The sequence below is a fragment of the Caretta caretta genome, chromosome 10 (genome assembly GCF_965140235.1).
Source record: "Caretta caretta isolate rCarCar2 chromosome 10, rCarCar1.hap1, whole genome shotgun sequence".
Taxonomy (NCBI): domain Eukaryota; kingdom Metazoa; phylum Chordata; order Testudines; family Cheloniidae; genus Caretta; species Caretta caretta.
The window spans coordinates 58,136,228-58,156,680 of NC_134215.1; the positions used below are offsets into that span (position 1 = coordinate 58,136,228).

Sequence of the window (20,453 nt, forward strand, 5' to 3'; positions counted from 1 at the left end):
CACCAACATTCCACACAAAGATGGACTACAAGCCGTCAGGAACAGTATCCCCGATAATGTCACGGCAAACCTGGTGGCTGAACTTTGTGACTTTGTCCTCACCCATAACTATTTCACATTTGGGGACAATGTAGATCTTCAAATTAGCGGCACTGCTATGGGTACCCACATGGCCCCACTGTATGCCAACATTTTCATGGCTGACTTAGAACAACGGTTCCTCAGCTCTCATCCCCTAATGTCCCTACTCTACTTGCACTACATTGATGACATCATCATCTGGACCCATGGAAAAGAAGCCCTTGAGGAATTCCACCATGATGTCAACAATTTCCATCCCACCATCAACCTCAGCCTGGACCAGTCCACATAAGAGATCCACTTCCTGGACACTACGGTGCTAATAAGCTATGGTCACATAAACACCACCCTATACCGGAAACCTACTGACCACTATGCCTACCGACATGCCTCCAGCTTTCATCCAGACCACACCACATGATCCATTGTCCACAGCCAAGCCCTATGATACAACCACATTTGCTCCAACCCCTCAGACAGAGACAAACACCTACAAGATCTCTATCAAGCGTTCTTACAACTACAGTACCCACCTGCTGAAGTGAAGAAACAGACTGACAGAGCCAGAAGAGTACCCAGAAGTCACCTACTACAGGACAGGCCCAACAAAGAAAATAACAGAATGCTACTAGCCATCACCTTCAGCCCTCAACTAAAACCTCTCCAACGCATCATCAAGGATCTACAACCTATCCTGAAGGATGACCCATCACTCTCACAGATCGTGGGAGAGAGGCCAATCCTTGCTTACACAGACAGCCCCCCAACCTGAAGCAAATACTCACCAGCAACCCCAGACCACACAACAGAACCACTAACCCACAAACCTATCCTTGCAACAAAGCTTGTTGCCAACTGTGTCCACATATCTATTCAGGGGACACCATCACAGGACCTAATCACATCAGCCAACCTATCAGAGGCTCGTTCACCTGCACATCTACCAATGTGATATATGCCATCATGTGCCAGCAATGCCCCTCTGCCATGTACGTTGGCCAAACTGGACAGTCTCTACGTAAAAGAATCAATGGACACAAATCAGACGTCAAGAAGTATAACATTCAAAACCCAGTCGGAGAACACTTCAATCTCTTTGGTCACTCGACTACAGACCTAAAAGTGGCAATTCTTCAACAAAAAACCTTCAAAAACAGACTCCAAGGAGAGACTGCTGAATTGGAATTAGTTTGCAAACTGGATAAAATTAACTTAGGCTTGAATGAAGACTGGGAGTGGATGGGTCATTACACAAAGTAATACTATTTCCCCATGTTTATTCCTCTCCCCTGCCTGCTGTTCCTCAGACGTTCTTGTCAACTGCTGGAAATGGCCCACCTTGATTATCGCTACAAAAGGTTCCCCCCCCACCCTTGCTGGTAATAGCTCACCTTGAGTGATCACTCTCGTTACAGTGTGTATGATAACACCCATTGTTTCATGTTCTCTGGGTATATAAATCTCCCCACTATATTTTCCACTGAATGCATCCGATGAATTGAGCTGTAGCTCACGAAAGCTTATGCTCAAATAAATTTGTTAGTATCTAAGGTTCCACAAGTACTCCTTTTCTCTAAACCTATGGGCTTTCATCCTTTACATTTGTGTTATAGTGTTCCACATAGCCCAGCAGGGCACTGTTTCTTAATTTCCTACATATCTACAATAATATATGGGTCATTCCTTGCTCTAAATGCAAACAAATAACTTTTGCCCAGATGTATGGACATGTTTATAAGTTGCCTTTTCATTAACTGGACTAACTTTTTTCTTTAAAAAAAAAATGAAGCTTCGCCCATATCTTTAGGTTTTTTGTTTTTTTTTTTGTATTCTGAGGAATTTGGAATTAATCTTAAAACAAGAAAGAAAAATTAAATTCAGTTAAATAGTACTTGCTCCTCATTCAGACATTAACCAAAAACTGGGATGGAGAAAAGTCCATAACGAAGGTAAAAAGTCTGGGTGTCATTCTCAAAATAGCAGTAACTTTGAGATAAAATTTTCTTACAAAACTTTAGGTTAGGAGCATATAGAAGACAAGTGCCCTTTAGTAACACTGCAAGTGGTAATATTTAGTATATCTGCAAAAGTAAACATACAAATGTAGAGATATCCTCACCTTTTTGTATTTGTGTGGATACGTGCACCTTTCAATAGTTCCCTGGGAGGCTCCACGATTAACATTGCCTAGTCGCTCTTCCAAGTGAATCAACTCCTGAAGTCAAGGGATAACCATGGTAAGAACTATGACATATCAGTAGCTAAACAGTTGTTAGTTTTATTCTATCCACAGAATGATATACCAGTCAACACCATTAGTTCTCCAACTTATTCACTCTCAGACAATTTACCTGAGAGTGGCAGGATTACAATTAAATCTACGATGTGCAGGAAAAGTTGGGGCTTTCTGAATAAAGATAAACAGCACTTTTTGTCGCTTTAAGAGATAGGAAAATATTGTTTTACGCCTAAAAACTGGCAACTGTTTTTATAATCTAGAAATGACTGGTTGGTATGTTCATAAATACTCGTGTCTCTAGTGAGGAAAATATAATTAAAATGCTATTCGAATATATTTGCTTCCTAACAGTCATTAAGGCTTGAAAGAGACAACAGATATACAGTGACTGATTTCTTATTCTCCAGCAATACAAATTTATTAGAACCATGAGCTCTCACTGAAGGTTTTTTTTTTCCTCCCCAGTGGACTAGTTCATTAACTCTCTGCATCTGATACCATATTTACAGCTTCAGTTCCTGTACTACATGATAAATTGAGGACAGCACTGTCAAAGTTGCCAAGTTTCATTCTGATGAGGTGGATCTCAGTTGTTTAGAGGCACCAGTACCTTTCACCACTGTCTTGGAATGTATGACATCCTATTTATCGTAACAGCTAGATGTAGTGTCAGTTAATAGCCACCTAATGCCACCTTGTCCAGGAAAAAGGCACCTTTTATTGACTAACTTTTTTCAGTTACAATTCACTCACTTTTAGTATCCATTCTGCTCCTAGTCTGTGATAACAGCCAAAAGTCATTCTAAAAATTAAGGGCATTTTCTATACATTTATTTATTTTACATCCATATGCAGGGCTAATCCTGCAGCGTACCCTCCCCTCATTCCCTCAACACATTTTGGCATATATCTATGTTTATTCTATTACAAACCTCAAAATTGCCCCTGAAAGGGCCTCTGAATGATGTTCCATCCAATCCCGATGAAATGTAACGGATGTGAGGGTAGCCCGCCATGTCTGGAACCTATTCAAATAGCAGACGTAAGTTAAACCTATTCAGAACAGTTTCAGTATTCTACTGTTCATGTTGCAAAATATAAGATCCTTTTGCTTTTATTGAAGTCACTCAGTCTCATCATTTATACTGCCCAACTTGAACTAGCACATACAAATCCAACTAATAAGTACTGAAAAACCACAATGAGCTTCCTTATTTTAGTGCTCTCTAATATAACCAGAAGCAAGAACCCTTATGGGAGACTAGATGCTCTTCTATTATGGTTCTCTCCACCTTCTGCATAATGTATCAAATACTTTAAACCTTGTCAATTCTCTCACAATCTCAACCTGATCTGTATAATAAACACTCAAATATTTTCGGACTTTGGTAAACCCAACGCCTAAAACTGATGTATTAAATCACTATCAAACCTGCTGTAGCATCTCAACCATTAAACTTTAGATATTACATAAAAATCAAGATAAACACTCACTCCATAACAATGGTCAATATTCTTATCTCATCCAAGCAACCTAATACATTTTTGAATACAGTTCTTAAAATTTACAATGGCAAATCCAAGATATAACACCCAAAGTTTAGGTAAGCCTTTAAAATGCAACCCAAATAACCTAAATTGTAAGCTCCTTGGAACAGGGATTATATGAATGTTTATACAGTGCCTAGCACACTGGGAGCCAATCCCAACTAGTCTCCTTAAGTACTACTGTACTATGTATGAATAACAGTCCTGACCTTATTTTGAAAGCACATCCTTAACACTTTTTATAAAAACTGTTCTTGTCATGGCTTATCAAGAGGATAAAAATCGTTCATCTCACCTTAAAAGTGAGCAGCCAAGCTAAAATGAAAACTGAGTCAAGCCCCCAGAATGAGCAATATCTGCCTAAAGATCTTGAGGAGTAGTAAGCACAGAAGTTATGTTTAACTTTATGGAGGGGAAAGCAGTATTTCCAAGAGTCAGCTAGCACCTTCCTGACTGCTGTAAGTAGTGGCTGGTAAGTCTTCAGCAAATCAGTAATGCAAGATGATACCATGGAGAATTTAAACTTTCACTTTTATGCTGAATACTTCCATGACCTTTTTGTTTTTATTAGCGGGAAGTACATTCAAGCAAGGTTTAACAAAGATTTCATTCGATCACTTCTGTTCAAATTTATAAAATATGTAATGTGACTAAGTGGAACTAATCAACGTCACCTTTAAGATAGTTATGGCATGGACAATATGCCATGACAAATCGCTAAACTGCCTCTTTCTAGCCACAATGATTCAAAAATATTTTGTTGTATGGACTGCATAAAAAAAAGCTTTATGGATACGTAGGGCCCTACCAAATTCACAGCCATGAAAAACGTGTCACGGACCATGAAATCTGGTCCCCCCCCCCGTGAAAACTGCTCTTTTGTGCACTTTTACTGTGTACTATACCAATTTCAGAGGGGAGATCAGATTTTCTCAAATTGGGGGTCTTGACCCAAAAGGGAATTGCAGGGGAGTTGCAAGGTTATTTTAGAAGGAATCGTGGTATTGCCACCCTTACTTCTGAGCTGCTTTCAGAGCTGCGTGGCTGGAGAGCAGCAGCTGTTGCCTGGGCACCCAGCTTTCAAGGCAGCATCCGCCAAGAGCAGCGCAGAACTAAGGCTGGCAATACCATACCATGCCACCCTTACTTCTGTGCTGCTGCCTTCAGAGCTGGGTGGCCGGAGAGTGGCAGCTGCTGACTGAGGGCCCTGCTTTGCAGGCAGCAGCAGAGAAGTAAGGGTGGCAATACCATACCATGCCATCCTTACTTCTGTGCTGCTGCTGGTGGTGGCAGCTCTGCCTTCAGAGTTGGGCTCCTGGCTGCCCAGCTCTGAAGGCAACACAAAAGTAAGGGTAGCAGTACTGCAACCTACCCTGCAGTAACACCCTCCTCCCCTTCAACCATCCCACAACTTCTTTTTGGATCAGGACCCCCATAATTACAACACAGCGATCGGATTTAAATAGCTGAAATCAGGAAATTTACTATTTTTTAAATCCTATGTCCGTGAAATTGACCAAAATGGACCATGAATTTGGTAGGGATCTATGGATAGGTAACTTTAAATGCTTTGGCAACAGCAACAATGATTTTATTTGTACCAGTTCACTTTGAGAATATATTTTTTGTTCAAATATTTAAGTGTGCTTATCAAGTAATGAGATAGGAGTTGTTGCCAATGTAAAAAAAAAAACACACTCACACTCATACATGGTATACTGGAATATTTACTATAAATTGACAGGCCTCCCAGTGCCAGGCTTCCAGGGGAGCATAGCATAGAAGGAGAGTTCTCTGTAAATATGCAACTGAACAGGAACCTCAGACTAGCAAATATTTCAAGACTAATATAATGTAAAAAGCCCCCATCCTCAATTCTTATTAACAAGGAGACTCAAAAGCCTAGAAGGTATGATTCCAGAGTGGATCCGTCTACGGGTATGTCTACACTACGAAATTAGGTTGATTTTATAGAAGTCGATTTTTAGAAACTGATTTTATATAGTCGATTGTGTATGTCCACACTAAGCGCATTAAGTTGGCGGAGTGCGTCCTCACTACCGTGGCTAGCATTGACTTACAGACAGGTGCACTGTAAGTAGCTATCCCACAGTTCCCGCAGTCTCCGCTGCCCATTGGAATACTGGGTTAAGCTCCCAATGCCTGATGAGGCAAAAACATTGTTGCTGGTGGTTTTGGGTACATGTCGGCAGGCCTCCCTCCCTTCGTGAAAACAATGGCAGACAATCGTTTCACGCCTTTTTTCCTGGGTTACCTGTGCAGACGCCATACCACGGCAAGAACGGAGCTCGCTCAGCTCACTGTCATGGTACATCTTTGAGTGCTGCTGGCAGACGTGATACTGCATTGCTACTAACAGATGTCGCACGTCTCCTGGGTGCTCCTGGCAGACCTCAGTGAGGTCGACCAGGGGCGCCTGGACAGACATGGCTATCTTTCTCTTAGAGCACTGAATGGGAGCCAGAGACTCTAGATCATTCTTTTCTTTAAGTTTTGACTCATGGAGATTCAGTCCTGCCTGGAATATCATGCGGCCTGGAGGCTTCTGCCTCAGGCTGCTCTCCCAGCCGCTAGCACCATGCGGTCGCACCTACCCCAGCCTACCCCTTGCTCCCATGGCTCACGAAGCCTGGACGGTAGTAAGGAGCAGTTCAACTACAGGCTGAGCAAGAGCAGAATGGTGGTTGAATGTGCCTTTGGACGTTTAAAAGCTTGCTGGCGCTGTTTGGTGACTAGGTCAGACCTCAGTGCAACCAACATTCCCACTGTTATTGCTGCTTGCTGTATGCTCCATAATGTCTGTGAGAGTAAGGGGGAGACGTTTATGGAGGGGTGGGAGGTTGAGGCAAATCGCCTGGCGTCCGATTTTGAGCAGCCAGACACCAGGGCGATTAGAAGAGCACAGCAAGGCACTGCGCATCAGAGAGGCTTTGAAAACCAGTTTCATGACTGGCAAGGCTTTGGTGTGACAGCTGTGTGTGCTTCTCCTTGATGCAAACCCGCTGCCTTTGTTGATTTTAATTCCCTGTAAGCCACTCTCCCCCCTTCGCAATAAAGTAACTATTGTTTTGAAACCCATGCATTCTCTCTTTATTAATCAAAAAAAAAAAAAAAGATAACGGACAAGGTAACCCAGGTGGGGTGGGGGAAGAGGGAAGGACAAGGCCACATTACTTATTGTAGCCACACTAAAAATCAAACTGTTTGAATGACAACCTTCTGTTGCTTGGACCATCCTCTGGAGTGGAGTGGCTGGGTGCCCGGAGCCTTTCCGCCCCGTGTTCTTGGGTGTCTGAGTGAGGCGGCTATGGAACATGGGGAGGAGGGCAGGCAGTAAAACAATGGATGCAGCGGGGGTCTGTGCTCTTGTTGGCTTTCCTGCAGCTCCAACAGACACTTCATCATGTCCGTTTGCTCTCCCTTTAGCCTCAGCATCGCGTCCTGCCTCTGCTCTTCGCGCTCACTTAATTCTTCCCTGGCCTCTACCACTGAATACCTCCATGCATTAAGCTGTGCCCTATCTGTGCGGGAGGACCACATGAGCTCGGAAAACATGTCATCACGAGTGCTTTTTTTCGCCTTCTAATCTGCAATAACCTCAGGGATGGAGATGATAGGGGGAGTGTAGAAACATTCTATGCTCTACGATTCTAGGGCAGGGGGGACTGGATGGTCACCTGTGCTGCTGAAAGAAAAGGAGTACTTGTGGCACCTTAGAGACTAACACATTTATTTGAGCATAAGCTTTGTGAGCTACAGCTGCAGATGCATTCAGTGGAAAATAGAGTGGGAAGATTTATATACATAGAGAACATGAAACAATGGGTGTTACCATACACACTGTAACAAGAGTGATCACTTAAGGTGAGTTATTACCAGCAGGAGAGCGGGGTGGGGGGGAGAAACCTTTTGTAGTGATAATCAAGGTGGGCCATTTCCAGCAGTTGACAAGAACGTCTGAGGAACAGTGGGGGGTGGGGGGAGGGAATAACCATGGGGAAATAGTTTTACTTTCTGCAATGACCCATCCACTCCCAGTCTCTATTCAAGCCTAAGTTAATTGTATCCAGTTTGCAAACTAATTCCAATTCAGCAGTCTCTCCTTGGAGTCTGTTTCTGAAGTTTTTTTGTTGAAGAATTTCAACTTTTAGGTCTGTAATCGAGTGACCAAAGAGACTGACGTGTTCTCCGATTGGTCTTTGAATGTTATACTTCTTGACGTCTGATTTGTGTCCATTTATTCTTTTACATAGAGACTGTCCAGTTTGACCAATGTACATGGCAGAGGAGCATTGCTGGCACATGATGGCATATATCACATTGGTAGATGTGCAGGTGAACGAGCCTCTGATAGGGTGGCTGATGTGATTAGGCCCTATGATGGTGTCCCCTGAATAGATATGTGGACACAGTTGGCAACAAGCTTTGTTGCAAGGATAGGTTTGTGGGTTAGTGGTTCTGTTGTGTGGTCTGGGGTTGCTGGTGAGTATTTGCTTCAGGTTGGGGGGCTGTCTGTGTAAGCAAGGACTGGCCTCTCTCCCACGATCTGTGAGAGTGATGGGTCATCCTTCAGGATAGGTTGTAGATCCTTGATGATGCGTTGGAGAGGTTTTAGTTGAGGGCTGAAGGTGATGGCTAGTAGCATTCTGTTATTTTCTTTGTTGGGCCTGTCCTGTAGTAGGTGACTTCTGGGTACTCTTCTGGCTCTGTCAATCTGTTTCTTCATTTCAGCAGGTGGGTACTGTAGTTGTAAGAGCGCTTGATAGAGATCTTGTAGGTGTTTGTCTCTGTCTGAGGAGTTGGAGCAAATGCGGTTGTATCGTAGGGCTTGGCTGTAGACAATGGATCATGTGGTGTGGTCTGGATGAAAGCTGGAGGCATGTTGGTAGGCATAGTGGTCAGTAAGCTTCCGGTATAGGGTGGTGTTATGTGACCATAGCTTATTAGCTCCGTAGTGTCCAGAAAGTGGATCTCTTGTGTGGACTGGTCCAGGCTGAGGTTGATGGTGGGATGGAAATTGTTGAAATCATGGTGGAATTCCTCAAGGGCTTCTTTTCCATGGGTCCAGATGATGAAGATGTCATCAAAATAGCGTGAGTAGGGGCATTAGGGGACGAGAGCTGAGGGAGCGTTGTTCTTAGTCCGCCATGAAAATGTTGGCATACTGTGAGGCCATACGGGTACCCACAGCAGTGCCACTGATCTGAAGGTATACATTGTCTCCAAACGTGAAATACTTATGGGTGAGGACAAAGTCACAAACTTCAGCCACCAGGTTTGCCGTGACATTATCTGGGATACTGTTCCTGACGGCTTGTAGTCCATCTTTGTGTGGAATGTTGGTGTAGAGGGCTTCTACATCCATAGTCACCAGGATGGTGTTTTCAGGAAGATCACTGATGGATTGTAGTTTCCTCAGGAAGTCAGTGGTGTCTTGAAGATAGCTGGGAGTGCTGGTAGCATAGGGCCTAAGGAGGGAGTCTACATAGCCAGACAATCCTGCTGTCAGGGTGCCAATGCCTGAGATGATGGAGCGTCACGCTGACCAAACAGGAAATAAAGTACCCAGGGCTTTTCCTGTGTACCTGGCTAGTGCATTGGAGTTCAAAGTGCTGTCCAGAGCAGTCACAATGGAGCACTCTGGGGTAGCTCCCGGAGGCCAATACAGTCAATTTGCGTCTGCACTACTCCAAATTCGACCCAACAAGGTTGATTTTCGCGCTACTCCCCTCACCAGAGAGAAGTACAGAAGTCAATTTTAAGAGCCCTTTAAGTCAACGGAACGGGGTTGGTTGTGTGGATGCATCCATTTTAAAATCGACCGAACGTGACTAAATTCAACCTAACCCCGAAGTGTAGACCAGGGCTAAGTGTATGCCGCTAAACTGTTATGTAACATTCATGATGAATTGTTTACAAAGGTTACTTACCAGTAAATGTAACTCAGTATAATTGCCAGTATAAAGCTAAATTTGTTTGATGTGCATACATCTATCTGCAGAACTGATCCCTCCCTCCCTCAAAAAAGCAGCATCTGTTGGAGAACCACATATATTTCCCTCACAGATCTGATAGTTTGAACATGACAATATAAAGAGTTTGGCTGTGACTTAAAAGAGGGGGAGTTTGGGGGGAGGGATGTCTATGAGCAATTATTTGGATCGACAGTAGTTACTGGTAATCTCTGATCCATTAAAACTGGGTTATTCCTCTTCCTTTTACAAGTATGGAGGCTTTTTGGTGGTGTGGTTTTTTTTATTTGTTTTTGTTTTTTTAAAATAACCTCTCTAGCTTCCACTTGATGACATTACATTATGAGCTGTTCTGAGAGCCAATTGCTTCTCTAACTCCCTAGTGTCTTGTCTCCACAAATCAAAAGAGGGAGGAGGGCAGGCCATAGCGGAGCCTCCTATCTTCCAGGCAGAAGCTCTTTCCATTGTCATTTTTAACTCCTCCTTCCGCCCCCACCCTGGTGTCCCTCCCAGATTTGAAAACTGGAATCTACAGCAAAACAATATTTGATGAGAAAACACAGCAGTGGAGTCCACCCTGCTAAAGCAAGGATGGAGATATGGGGGGGGGGAGCGGAATATTGCCCCACCCAAACCACATTTTTCCACTCCCCTCTGGACCCTGGACCCTTCAGCACAGCCTCAGGGCACACAGCCCTATCCACTTGCCCTGCCTGACAGAGCCTGTGTGGAGAGCATAGGGTAAGGGTCTGGAAGACAGGGATTTGGGGGGGGGGGGGGGGAGGATGGAGAGCTGGGGTCAGGGGAGCAGCAGAGGAAAAGCTGGAGGGTTTCCTCCTCCCTTCCTCAGCTGGTGGCAGGGGAGGGGGGTTGCTATTTTGCAGTGGAAAGTATCGGGGACAATCCCCAGTGCAACGAGCTATCCTCTCCATCTCAGTTGCTGGCAATGGGATGTGGCTGTGCTGTTTTGCAGTGGGAGGATCAGGGGACCCTGCTCCCCCAGGCACTGACCTGTCCCCCTTCCATCTCCACTGTCCGTTGTAGGAGCCTCCTCCCTCTATTGCAGTCCACGCAGGGTGCCCTCCCCAGCCAGCCATCCCTGTCCCCTGCAGCCAGGCTTGCTCAGCCATTTTGCCAAAGTGGGGGCTCCCATGACAAACCCAGTGTTCCCCTGCCCCACTCCCCCCAAGCATGGGGTTCCCTCTTCCCTCTCCCTATCCTCTCCATCTATTTTTATTTACTGATATATGCATGATTAATAGTAGCATTCCACTATCTCTTCAAGGGGCAGGTCATAGATGGGGGCAGCAGCAAAAGAATCAGTTTATCAGGCAGGGTAGCCCAGTACATTGGGGGTTGCTCTGTCATTGCTGAGGTGGTTAGTAGAGCTGGCTGGAAATTTCCAGATGAGAGTTTCACTGGAAAATGCCAATTCACTGAACTCAAGCTGTCTCATGAAAGTGAGTTTTACTTGGTGCGCTGCTGGTGATACCAGACTTCCACGGTCTGTACAGCTTTGGAGCCGCCCCATCATGCGGCATGGAAGCCCTAAAACCAGTTCAAGCTGGGGCTCAAGAATTTCCTGGATTTCTGCTGCAGAGCCAAGAGGTCCTGGGACAGGTTTCCTGAACATCTGAACCTAAGTGTTAGGAGCTTTGTAACATATTTTGTCTACATCTAGCCCTTCTTACAGCACCTTTCCAATTCCTTAAGTGCAGAGACACCCACAGGAGACAAACAGAATGATATGTTGTTTCAGTTAATCTCTTATTTTAAAGATAGACAGGAGTTCCCCATACTTTCTGTGCAAGTGTTTTTTCCTGTTAGCAATTAGACAGGCCAGGAGAGTTAGTAAATTTAGAGGGGCTTATCCAACTGTAATCCTGTGTAATTTTTTTTTTTCCAGCTCAGGTGATTCTCAGGCCTTCAGGACAGTTTTCTGCCCCAAAAGTTAAATTGGTTCAAGTGAAAGCTATGTATTCTAAGCCCTTGCACAACTAGGACAATCAGTTGCACACTTTAAATATGGTTCAGACATTCAAATTGTTTATGAAAAAACTACTTGAAGAAAATTAAATTTATGATTAGACTGCTGACTAAAGGGGCATGAAGAGCATCCATATCCACTGTTTCCAGCTAGATATAGTCAGGAGTTTGCCAGGCTTAAAAACTGTTCATAAAAGATCCCTCCTTCTGTGAAGGCTCACTCAATCAGGGAGGTGGTCATTAGATAGGAAAACAGCACAGTGCTTCATTCAGGTAGTTTTGCCATATTGCTACCCGGACTTTAGTGATATAATAAGAATACACTGAATTAAAATAGATGTTTAGTCTGAAGAAGCTCTTAAAAATGAGATTCTGTCTTCCCTCTCTCAATCTGCCTTAATTAAAACCCTTTCATATGGTAGAGGGAGGAAGGAAGAATTAAAAAACAAAATAACTCCCCGACACTGAAATAAAAGCTGTTTTTCCTTTTGATTCAGCTTTCTTGATTTCTAAGTTTCCCTTCCACTTGTGGAGATTTGTTTTACTGCTGCCTACTTCCCAGCTGTAATGGATCATAGAGTATCATGTGCCCATAAGGGTCAAAAGTATAATTTACTTACCTACTAGTAATTTCCCCACCCTTTTCTGAAGTAGGCCCCTGGTGCTCTTTGAAACCCCTACCCAGGGAGACACCTAATTTGCATGTATTCTAGTTGGAAGGGAAATCTCAGTCCTTCTGTCACAGTTACATGGTGATCTGAGTTTTAGTCCCCCTTTTTGTCCTTCTTCAGAGCATTCCTCAGGCAATGCATAAAGTGGTCTGAAAAAAAGTGAGGGGAGCAGCAGCTTTGGTAAGATAGTTCTTAAAGTGTGTTTTTCAGCAACCAGCTTGATTTTAAAAGAATAAATCTGCTGGATCTGTGATACCCCCCACCTCACACCACTTTAATCACTGCCCTCAGGTGACAGGCCTGGTTTTCTTCACCTCTCTCAAGGGTGGAACCATGTGGTTCAACCACTCTGGGACTGGATCTCAGAGTCAATACAGAAGCTACCAATCTATTGAAGCTACAACATCCTAGAAGATGAAGCCAATGTCAGTTGCAGACTTGGTAGCAGAGAACCCTCAAAAGCCTGACACAATGGCCAAAAAAACTAATGGGTTGAAGAGGTACGACAAAGACAATGGTTCTGAATACTTCTACAGCACAGAGGAAATTTCTAGAACAGAGTTTCTCAAACTGTGGTCCGTGGATAGTTTCCTCTAAGGTGTGCGCCTGGGTGGCCGCACAAAAGAGAATGAAGGGCCACCCACCTAATTAGTGGAGCTGCACAGGCGGGGCTCCACTAATTAGGTGCCTGGACCCTGGAGGAGGAGACGCACATGTAAGGTGAGATGGTGGCCTTGGGGGGAATGGGGGAGGGGGCACTGGGGTGAGAAGAGGCGGTGGGAGGAATTTGGGACATGCAGGACTGCGGCAGCCAGAGAAAGAGGTGACTTTCCCCAGCTCCAGGGCTGTGGCTGCCCAGGAAAGATAGCCCTCCTTCCCAGCCCCAACTCGGAGCTGCTGCGGTGGGGGGAAGAGAGATCCTTTTCCTTCCCAGCTCCAGCTTGGGGGCTGCCATGGCAGGGTAGAGAAGGCACATCCATTGCATTAGAAAGGTAAGACTAACGATATTAAAATGAGTTGTGTACTTTTATCTATAGAACAAAAAAACAATTATTATGTATTTTTTATATAGCGCTTTTATCCAAAGTGCTTTACAATAGTTAGCTAACCATACAAACAACATTTGGAAAGATCATTAAAGTGGTCCGCCAAGACCCTTGGCAATTTTCAAGTGTTCTGCAGAAAAAAAAGTTTGAGAACCACTGTTCTAGAGCTGAGCCGCTACATTGCCTACCCCTCTACCAGCAGATATGTTCTTCCGTCTCTTATAAGGAGATCCTCTGCAAAGCCTTATAGATCAAAGAGCCCTGGAAAGGGCATCTTTGCACCATCTGGGATAGTGAGGAGTCCAAACCCTGAATCCAGGTCTCTGATCTTACAAGCAGATGAACCCCAAGAGACAGTGCAAGTTCCACTGAGATTCAACAAAGAGGAAGAATCAGAAAAATAGGTGTAATAGGAGAGAGCAGAATCTGCCAAGAACTGCTGCTGCTGGCAGGGGGAGAAGAGTTACTAAACAGAGCATCAAGAACAGGAGTAGTTGTGGCACCTTAGAGACTAACAAATTTATCGGAGCATAAGCTTTCGTGGGCTACAGCCCACTTCATCGGATGCATTCAGTGGAAAATATAGTAGGAAGATTTTAAATACACAGAGAACATGAAACAATGGGTATTACCATACACACTATAACGAGAATGATCAGTTTAGGTGAGCTATTACCAGCAGGAGAGAGGAAAAACAAAAAAACAAAAACAAAACCCTTTTGTAGTGATAATCAAGATGGGTCATTTCCAGCAGTTGACAATAACGTGTGAGGAACAGTAGGGGGGAAAAATAAACATGAGGAAATCGTTTTACTTTGTGGAATGACACATCCACTCCCAGTCTTTATTCAAGCCTAAGTTAATTGTATCCAGTTTGCAAACTAATTCCAATTCAGCAGTCTCTCATTGGAGTCTGTTTTTGAAATTTTTTTGTTGTAATATTGCGACTTTTAGTTCTGTAATCGAGTGACCAAAGAGACTGAAGACTTCTCCATTTGGTTTTTGAATGTTATAATTCTTGACGTCTGATTTGTGTCCATTTATTCTTTTACGTAGAGACTGTCCGGTTTGGCCAATGTACATGGCAGAGGGGCATTGCTGGCACATGATGGCATATATCACATTGGTGGATGTGCAGGTGAACGAGCCTCTGGTAGTGTGGCTGATGAGATTAGGCCCTATGATGGTGTCCCCTGAATAGATATGTGGACACAGTTGGCAACGAGCTTTGTTGCAAGGGTAGGTTTCTGGGTTAGTGTTTTTATTGTGCGGTTGCTGGTGAGTATTTGCTTCAGGTTGGGGTCTGTCTAAGCATGAAAGCTTATGCTCAAATAAATTTGTTCGTCTCTAAGGTGCCACAAGTACTCCTGTTCTTTTTGCGGATACAGACTAACATGGCTGCTACTCTAAACAGAGCATCAGTAGTCACTAAGGCTATGCCTACACTGGCAATTGAACAACAAAACTTTTGTCTTTCAGAAGTGCTAAAAAAACCCAAACCCTAGAAGATGAAAGTTTTGCCATGACAAGTGCCAGTGCAAATAGAGCATTGTTGGCAGGAGCACTCTCCTGCCGACAACGTAAATGCCACTCATTGGGGTAGAAGTATTTTATCGGCAGGAGAGCCAGTGAACAGCAGCTACACTGCGCGACTTTTAGCGGCATGGCTATTGCGACACAGTCCTGTTGCTAAAAGCTGTGTAGTATAGACAGCCTAAAATGACCCTGTATCCCTCTCAATCAATAAATGACCAGATAGATCCATGGTGTCTCCTATTACTCAAATCTGGAGAGTCTGAAGTTAGGGGTTTGAGGTGGAGAGGAATGTAGATTACTCAAGGCTTCTGAAGCCAGCCTTCAGTCATATTGGCATCTCAAAGCTGCTCTGCACTTCTGCCTTAGGAACTTCAAAATAGAGTTTGGGTCAAGCAGGTGCTTGGACTGGGGACATGAGAAACTGAATATGTAAGGCCAATTACAATAGAAAAGCCTTCAACTGGTTCTCAGCCTTTCCTTGATTTGCACATAAGTGCATACAAATAGAGCAGACCCAGGGAAGGTAGGGAAGGTCCCTGCCAAAGACACTTGACCAAGATGTACAGAGACAAGCTGTCTTCCAAGAGGCACATATTCGAATCCTGACTATTACAATGCCATCAGGGCCTAACAGCTGGTGTGGAACTAACCAGGACTGCAGGTACTATTCAGAACGAGTTGTACACTAAACAAAACAGGTAAAAAGCTCCTCAAGGTAAATACAGAAGACTCAAACTTTGAGGTTCTTTATCACAGTAGATTAACAGAAACTGGGTGGGGTCAAGGCCACAGTGCTAATATCCTCAAGTCTGAATGTTTAAATCCATTAGCAAGCATGCATGTGGTCCCAACAAAGACTGCTTTTAGAGAGAGTTTCTGCTTTCCATATAGAGCATACCAACATACCACATGTAGGGAATCTATATTCGCAATCCTTTAAGGAGAAACAAAAAAGTTGATTTCAGGCCAAAAATAAATGTACTTTGAGGCAGTTCTTTTTGTGAAAATCAACCAGCTCTATTACACATTCACACCAGGTTGTCACCTACTGTAGCATAACATTAAGTGATTACATTGGCAACTGCAGACTGATGAGGGAAAACAGCAATATCTTTCAAGAGCAGCAGAATTCCAAAAGCAACTTGATAGTTTCCATCAAGGCTGGAATCCAAGGGAACGATCAGTGGCCTTCTAGCCCATTGCCATGCAGTGAGGTTTAGTGCATGTGAAAGTACAATCTTAAAACATATGACCAAACTACATAAACAGGGAGCTAAAATAGAGTTTTAAAAATCTATTCCCACAGCTTCTCTCTCTCATCCTCTTTTCTTCATGCTACATGCTAGTCATTCCCATATCAATACATTCCTGAGCCTGCTTTTATTTACATAGTACAAATTAAGTACTTTATTTTAGCAGGGCCATTGCAAGTTTGAGCAAAGAACAGTTTGATTCCGTAATCATAATTTCTGCTGTTTCCTGTTGAATCTTAGTGTTCTTATTTTTAAAAATAAGCTGGAACAAAGATGCATAAAGAACATGAATCTCATTCCCTTTGATGCCTGTATAGGTTACTGGACTATTACAGTAGACATCTGCATTAGGAATCTATGCACTGAAAGTAACTGAAGTTATTCACGTATGTTACCAATGATCTGGTATAAAAAAGGAGGAAGAAAATATAATTGTTTTGTCCCGTTGAAGATCATTAACCTAATTTAAAAATCGTATGACAATTAGGATACGTATAGATCAGGAGTGGCCAAACGTTACTTGTGAGCTGCATGCATCTCTTTTATAGTTAAAGTGGAGCTTACCCGGGGGGTGGGGGTGGAGGAGGAACAGTGGGGAGCTCAGGGCTTCTGCCTTGCAGCACACTGGTGGGGTTAAGGGCTTCCGCTCAGTCAGGAGTAGGGTCTTGGGACTTCAGCCCTGTGAGGTGTGCTACCAGGGCTTTGGGCTTCAGCAGGAGCAGGACTGAAGCCCCTACCCCCACACCACCCTGCTGCAAGGCTGAAGCCCCAAGCCCGGTCAGGCGCGCTCCGACTCTTGAACTTCTGAAGATTGTCATATGCAGCTCGCAGGTTCACTAAATATGGCCACCCCAGTATAAATGACCATGCAACACAGATTAAAAACAAATAAAATTATATATATATATTACACACACACTTACTTGAATAGACTGTGCAGTAACCAGTGCATTGCTGACCATATTAAAATATGGAATTATACCTACCACTCAAAAAATGAGGTTGCACTATTGACAGAGCTAGCCATCTGTTACTTTCATACATTCCAACAAGTAACTGGTTCACCTCACAGTATGCTAACTGAGCATCAATGCAATAGGAATCTTGATACGTCATCGAAGTAGTGGAAGATTTTACCATGGTAGTTAATTAGCAAAGCCTTAAGCAACATAAGAACAAGTTATAAAAGGGAAGAACTATTATTCCAAAAATTTGCAAGTTCTCTACTCAGCCCTAGTGATTTATAGCAAGGGTGCCTAGGATACCCACTTTTACATGATAAAAAAAATTGAATCAATAAGTAAATAGATGCTTTAATTTAGCAAAACAAGGGAAATTTATGCTCCAACATCAATATTTTTATCTCCCCATGCCACTGTTCTTATGCAACAGAAATTATGTGCTGTATCTCCATTTTAATGATGCCCCTTCATAAGAAATGGTTCACTTGATACCCAAAATTATCTTGAAATATTGTATAACCAAATGAAGAAGTTATTGACCTTGTGCAGTAACAGTTCTTCAAGAGGTGTCCCCCTATGGGTGCTCCCCTGTAGGTGTGTCTGTGTCCCTGTGCTGCTGATCGGAGAACTTTGGTAGCAATCTGTCCTGCCCATGCATGCGCTGCTCCCCGCCTGCCACAAGGCTAACCAGCATGCACAGGCAATCCCTCCTCAATTCCTTCTCTACTGCAGAGTCAACTATTAGAACTCCGAAGTACAGAGGAGGTGGGTGGGTCGTGGAGCACCCATATGGACACACATCTCAAAGAACCATCATTATTGTACAAGGTGAGTAACAACTTCTTTGAGTAGTGTCCCTATGGGTGCTCCACCGTAGGTGACTCCCAGGCAGTGCCCACCACTGGAGATTGGGACTTCAAAGTAGAGTCTGATATGGATGATAGTACTGTGGCACTGAATTTGGGATCTGCAACAGAATCCCCCAGGATGGCATTGTGTTCTGCAAAGGTGCGTGCAGAAGTTCAGGTAGCTGCTCTGCAGATTTTTGATATAGGGATACCCTTGGAAAAGGCAATGGATGAGGAGACTGACCTCGTAGAATGCATGCATACTGAAGATGGGGGTTTTGTGTTACACAATTGGTAACAGATTACTACAGTCCAAAATCCAGTTAGAGAGCCTCTGAGCTAAATCTCACCGTACCTTTTGACCCATCTTCAATGGAGAAGAAGAGTCTTGGAGACTTTCTGAAGGCTCTTGTCCTCTCCAAACAGAAGGCCAAGGCTCTCCTCATGTCGAGTGTATGAGGGGAATAGATAAGGTTTGAGATAAAAGTCTGGAGGCTGAATAAGTTGATTTAAGTGAAATGCAGAAGACAACTTGGGAGTGAACTTTGGATTTGGTCTCAGTATGACCTCGTCATGAAGAACACAATGAAAGGGGGATGCGCCATCAGAGTCGCTATTTCCCCAATCCTTCTGGCAGAGGTGCTGGCGATGACGAATGCCTTCTTCATAAAAAGGTAAGTTAAGGAACAAGTGGCCAAGGGTTCAAATGGTAGCCTAGTCAGACATTTTAATACTAGGTTGAAATCCTATGGAGGCATGGGAGGTCTGGGTTGTGGGAAGAAGTTTGCTATGCCTTAGAGAAACCTCTTTGTAGTCAGGTGGGAGAAGATTGAGTATCATTCTACATGCTAATGGAAGACTGCAAGTGCTGCTAGATGAACCTTCAGTGAACTGAGAGAGTCCTGAATTCCTGAGAGTTAACAGGATCACCAGTAGGATGGATGTATTAGGGATGACACCTTTGGGCTGGAACCAGATCTGGATTCTCTTCCATTTTTGTAGATAGTATGGTGAGTAGTTCCTCTCCTACTGTGCAATAACACCTCCTGTACCTCCTCAGAGCAAGATGTCTCTATGTGCAGAAGCCAGACTTTGAGCCACAGAATCCACAGATTCAGATGGAGAGTGCATCTCTCATTCTGGGATAGAAGGTAAGGAGTGATTGGAAGCGTTATTGGTGGACACGGTGGCAGCTGTGACAGGTAAGGGTACCACGTCTCTCTGAGCCAGGTAGGAGCAATCAGTATGATGTTTGCTCTCTCTTCACTTTCAACAGGACTTTCCATCTTAGAGGGAATGGGGGAAAGGCGTAAAGAAGGTCCTGTCCCATTGAAGGAGGAGGGCGTCTCCCATGGAGCAGTACTGTGGACATTTCTTGTTGTGGTAATGAATAGGTCTACTACAGATGTCCCATATTGTCAGAATGTCATGGAGTACCATCAAATCTATCTCTCGTTAGTGACTGTGTGGGAGTTTGCAGCTGAGACTGTCTGCCGTCGTGCTGTATATTCCTGATAAGTATGCTGCTGATATTAAGATATTGTGGGAGATGCACCAGTTCCACAGTTTTGATGCTTCTACACATAGGGAATAAGACCTGGGGCCTCCCTGATCGTTTATGTAAGACACGGAGACCATATTGTTCGTCATGACCCATACGTGCATGTTTTTGATCAGCTGGAGGAAATGAGTGCGCCCGTTTCTGATCGCTCCGAGTTTGAGCAGGTTGATGTGGAGGCATGTTTTAGCTGGAGATATTTGCCCTGCATTGTGTGACCATTGAGATGTACACCCCCATCTCTGAGGGATGCATCGGTGGTCAGGAGTAGAGATGGGGAAGACTGTTCAATCCTGTTTGTTCAAACAGATGTTTACTGGGTCCTTCCACCAGTCCAAGAATTGCTTGACCCTGGTAGGCATCAATAGTCATTTATGTTGTCTCTGTTCGGCCTATAAACCAAACCAAACATGCCTGGAGGCATCTCATGTATAGTCTGCATAGGCAATAACTGATGTGCCCAAAGCTGTGTTCCACAAGAGCTGGAGGCAATGTTTAGCCAAAATTTGGGGGCTGGATTGTACTGTCTCCATCAATGAGGAGAGACTGAGAAATGTTTGATGTGGGAGGAGTGCTTCCGTCTGAATGGAGTCACGGTCGGCTCCTGTGAGAAAGTAGTCATCCAGGTAAGGATAAATCATGATGTCTTGAGAGTATAAGTGGACCGCCAATACCAAGATGACCTTGGAGAATACTCTGGGGGCCGATGAGCGGCCGAAAGGGAGTATTCCA

The 20,453-nt window shown here is 44.0% G+C and overlaps 1 protein-coding gene across 9 annotated transcripts in view; it reads right to left on the minus strand.

The window, feature by feature from the left end:
* Positions 1 to 20,453, minus strand: part of RNF111 (ring finger protein 111) — a 95,149-nt gene that overhangs the window by 8,656 nt on the left and 66,040 nt on the right. For 7 of the 9 annotated variants that reach the window (XM_075133045.1, XM_075133047.1, XM_075133044.1 and 4 more), the window contains 2 exons: positions 3,253 to 3,345; positions 2,201 to 2,296 (listed from right to left, as the gene is read on the minus strand). In XM_075133045.1, the coding sequence (XP_074989146.1) occupies positions 2,201 to 2,296; positions 3,253 to 3,345 (189 nt within the window). The remainder of the gene's footprint in view (positions 1 to 2,200; positions 2,297 to 3,252; positions 3,346 to 20,453) is intronic. The other 2 variants (XM_075133049.1, XM_075133048.1) reach the window with 1 other exon arrangement.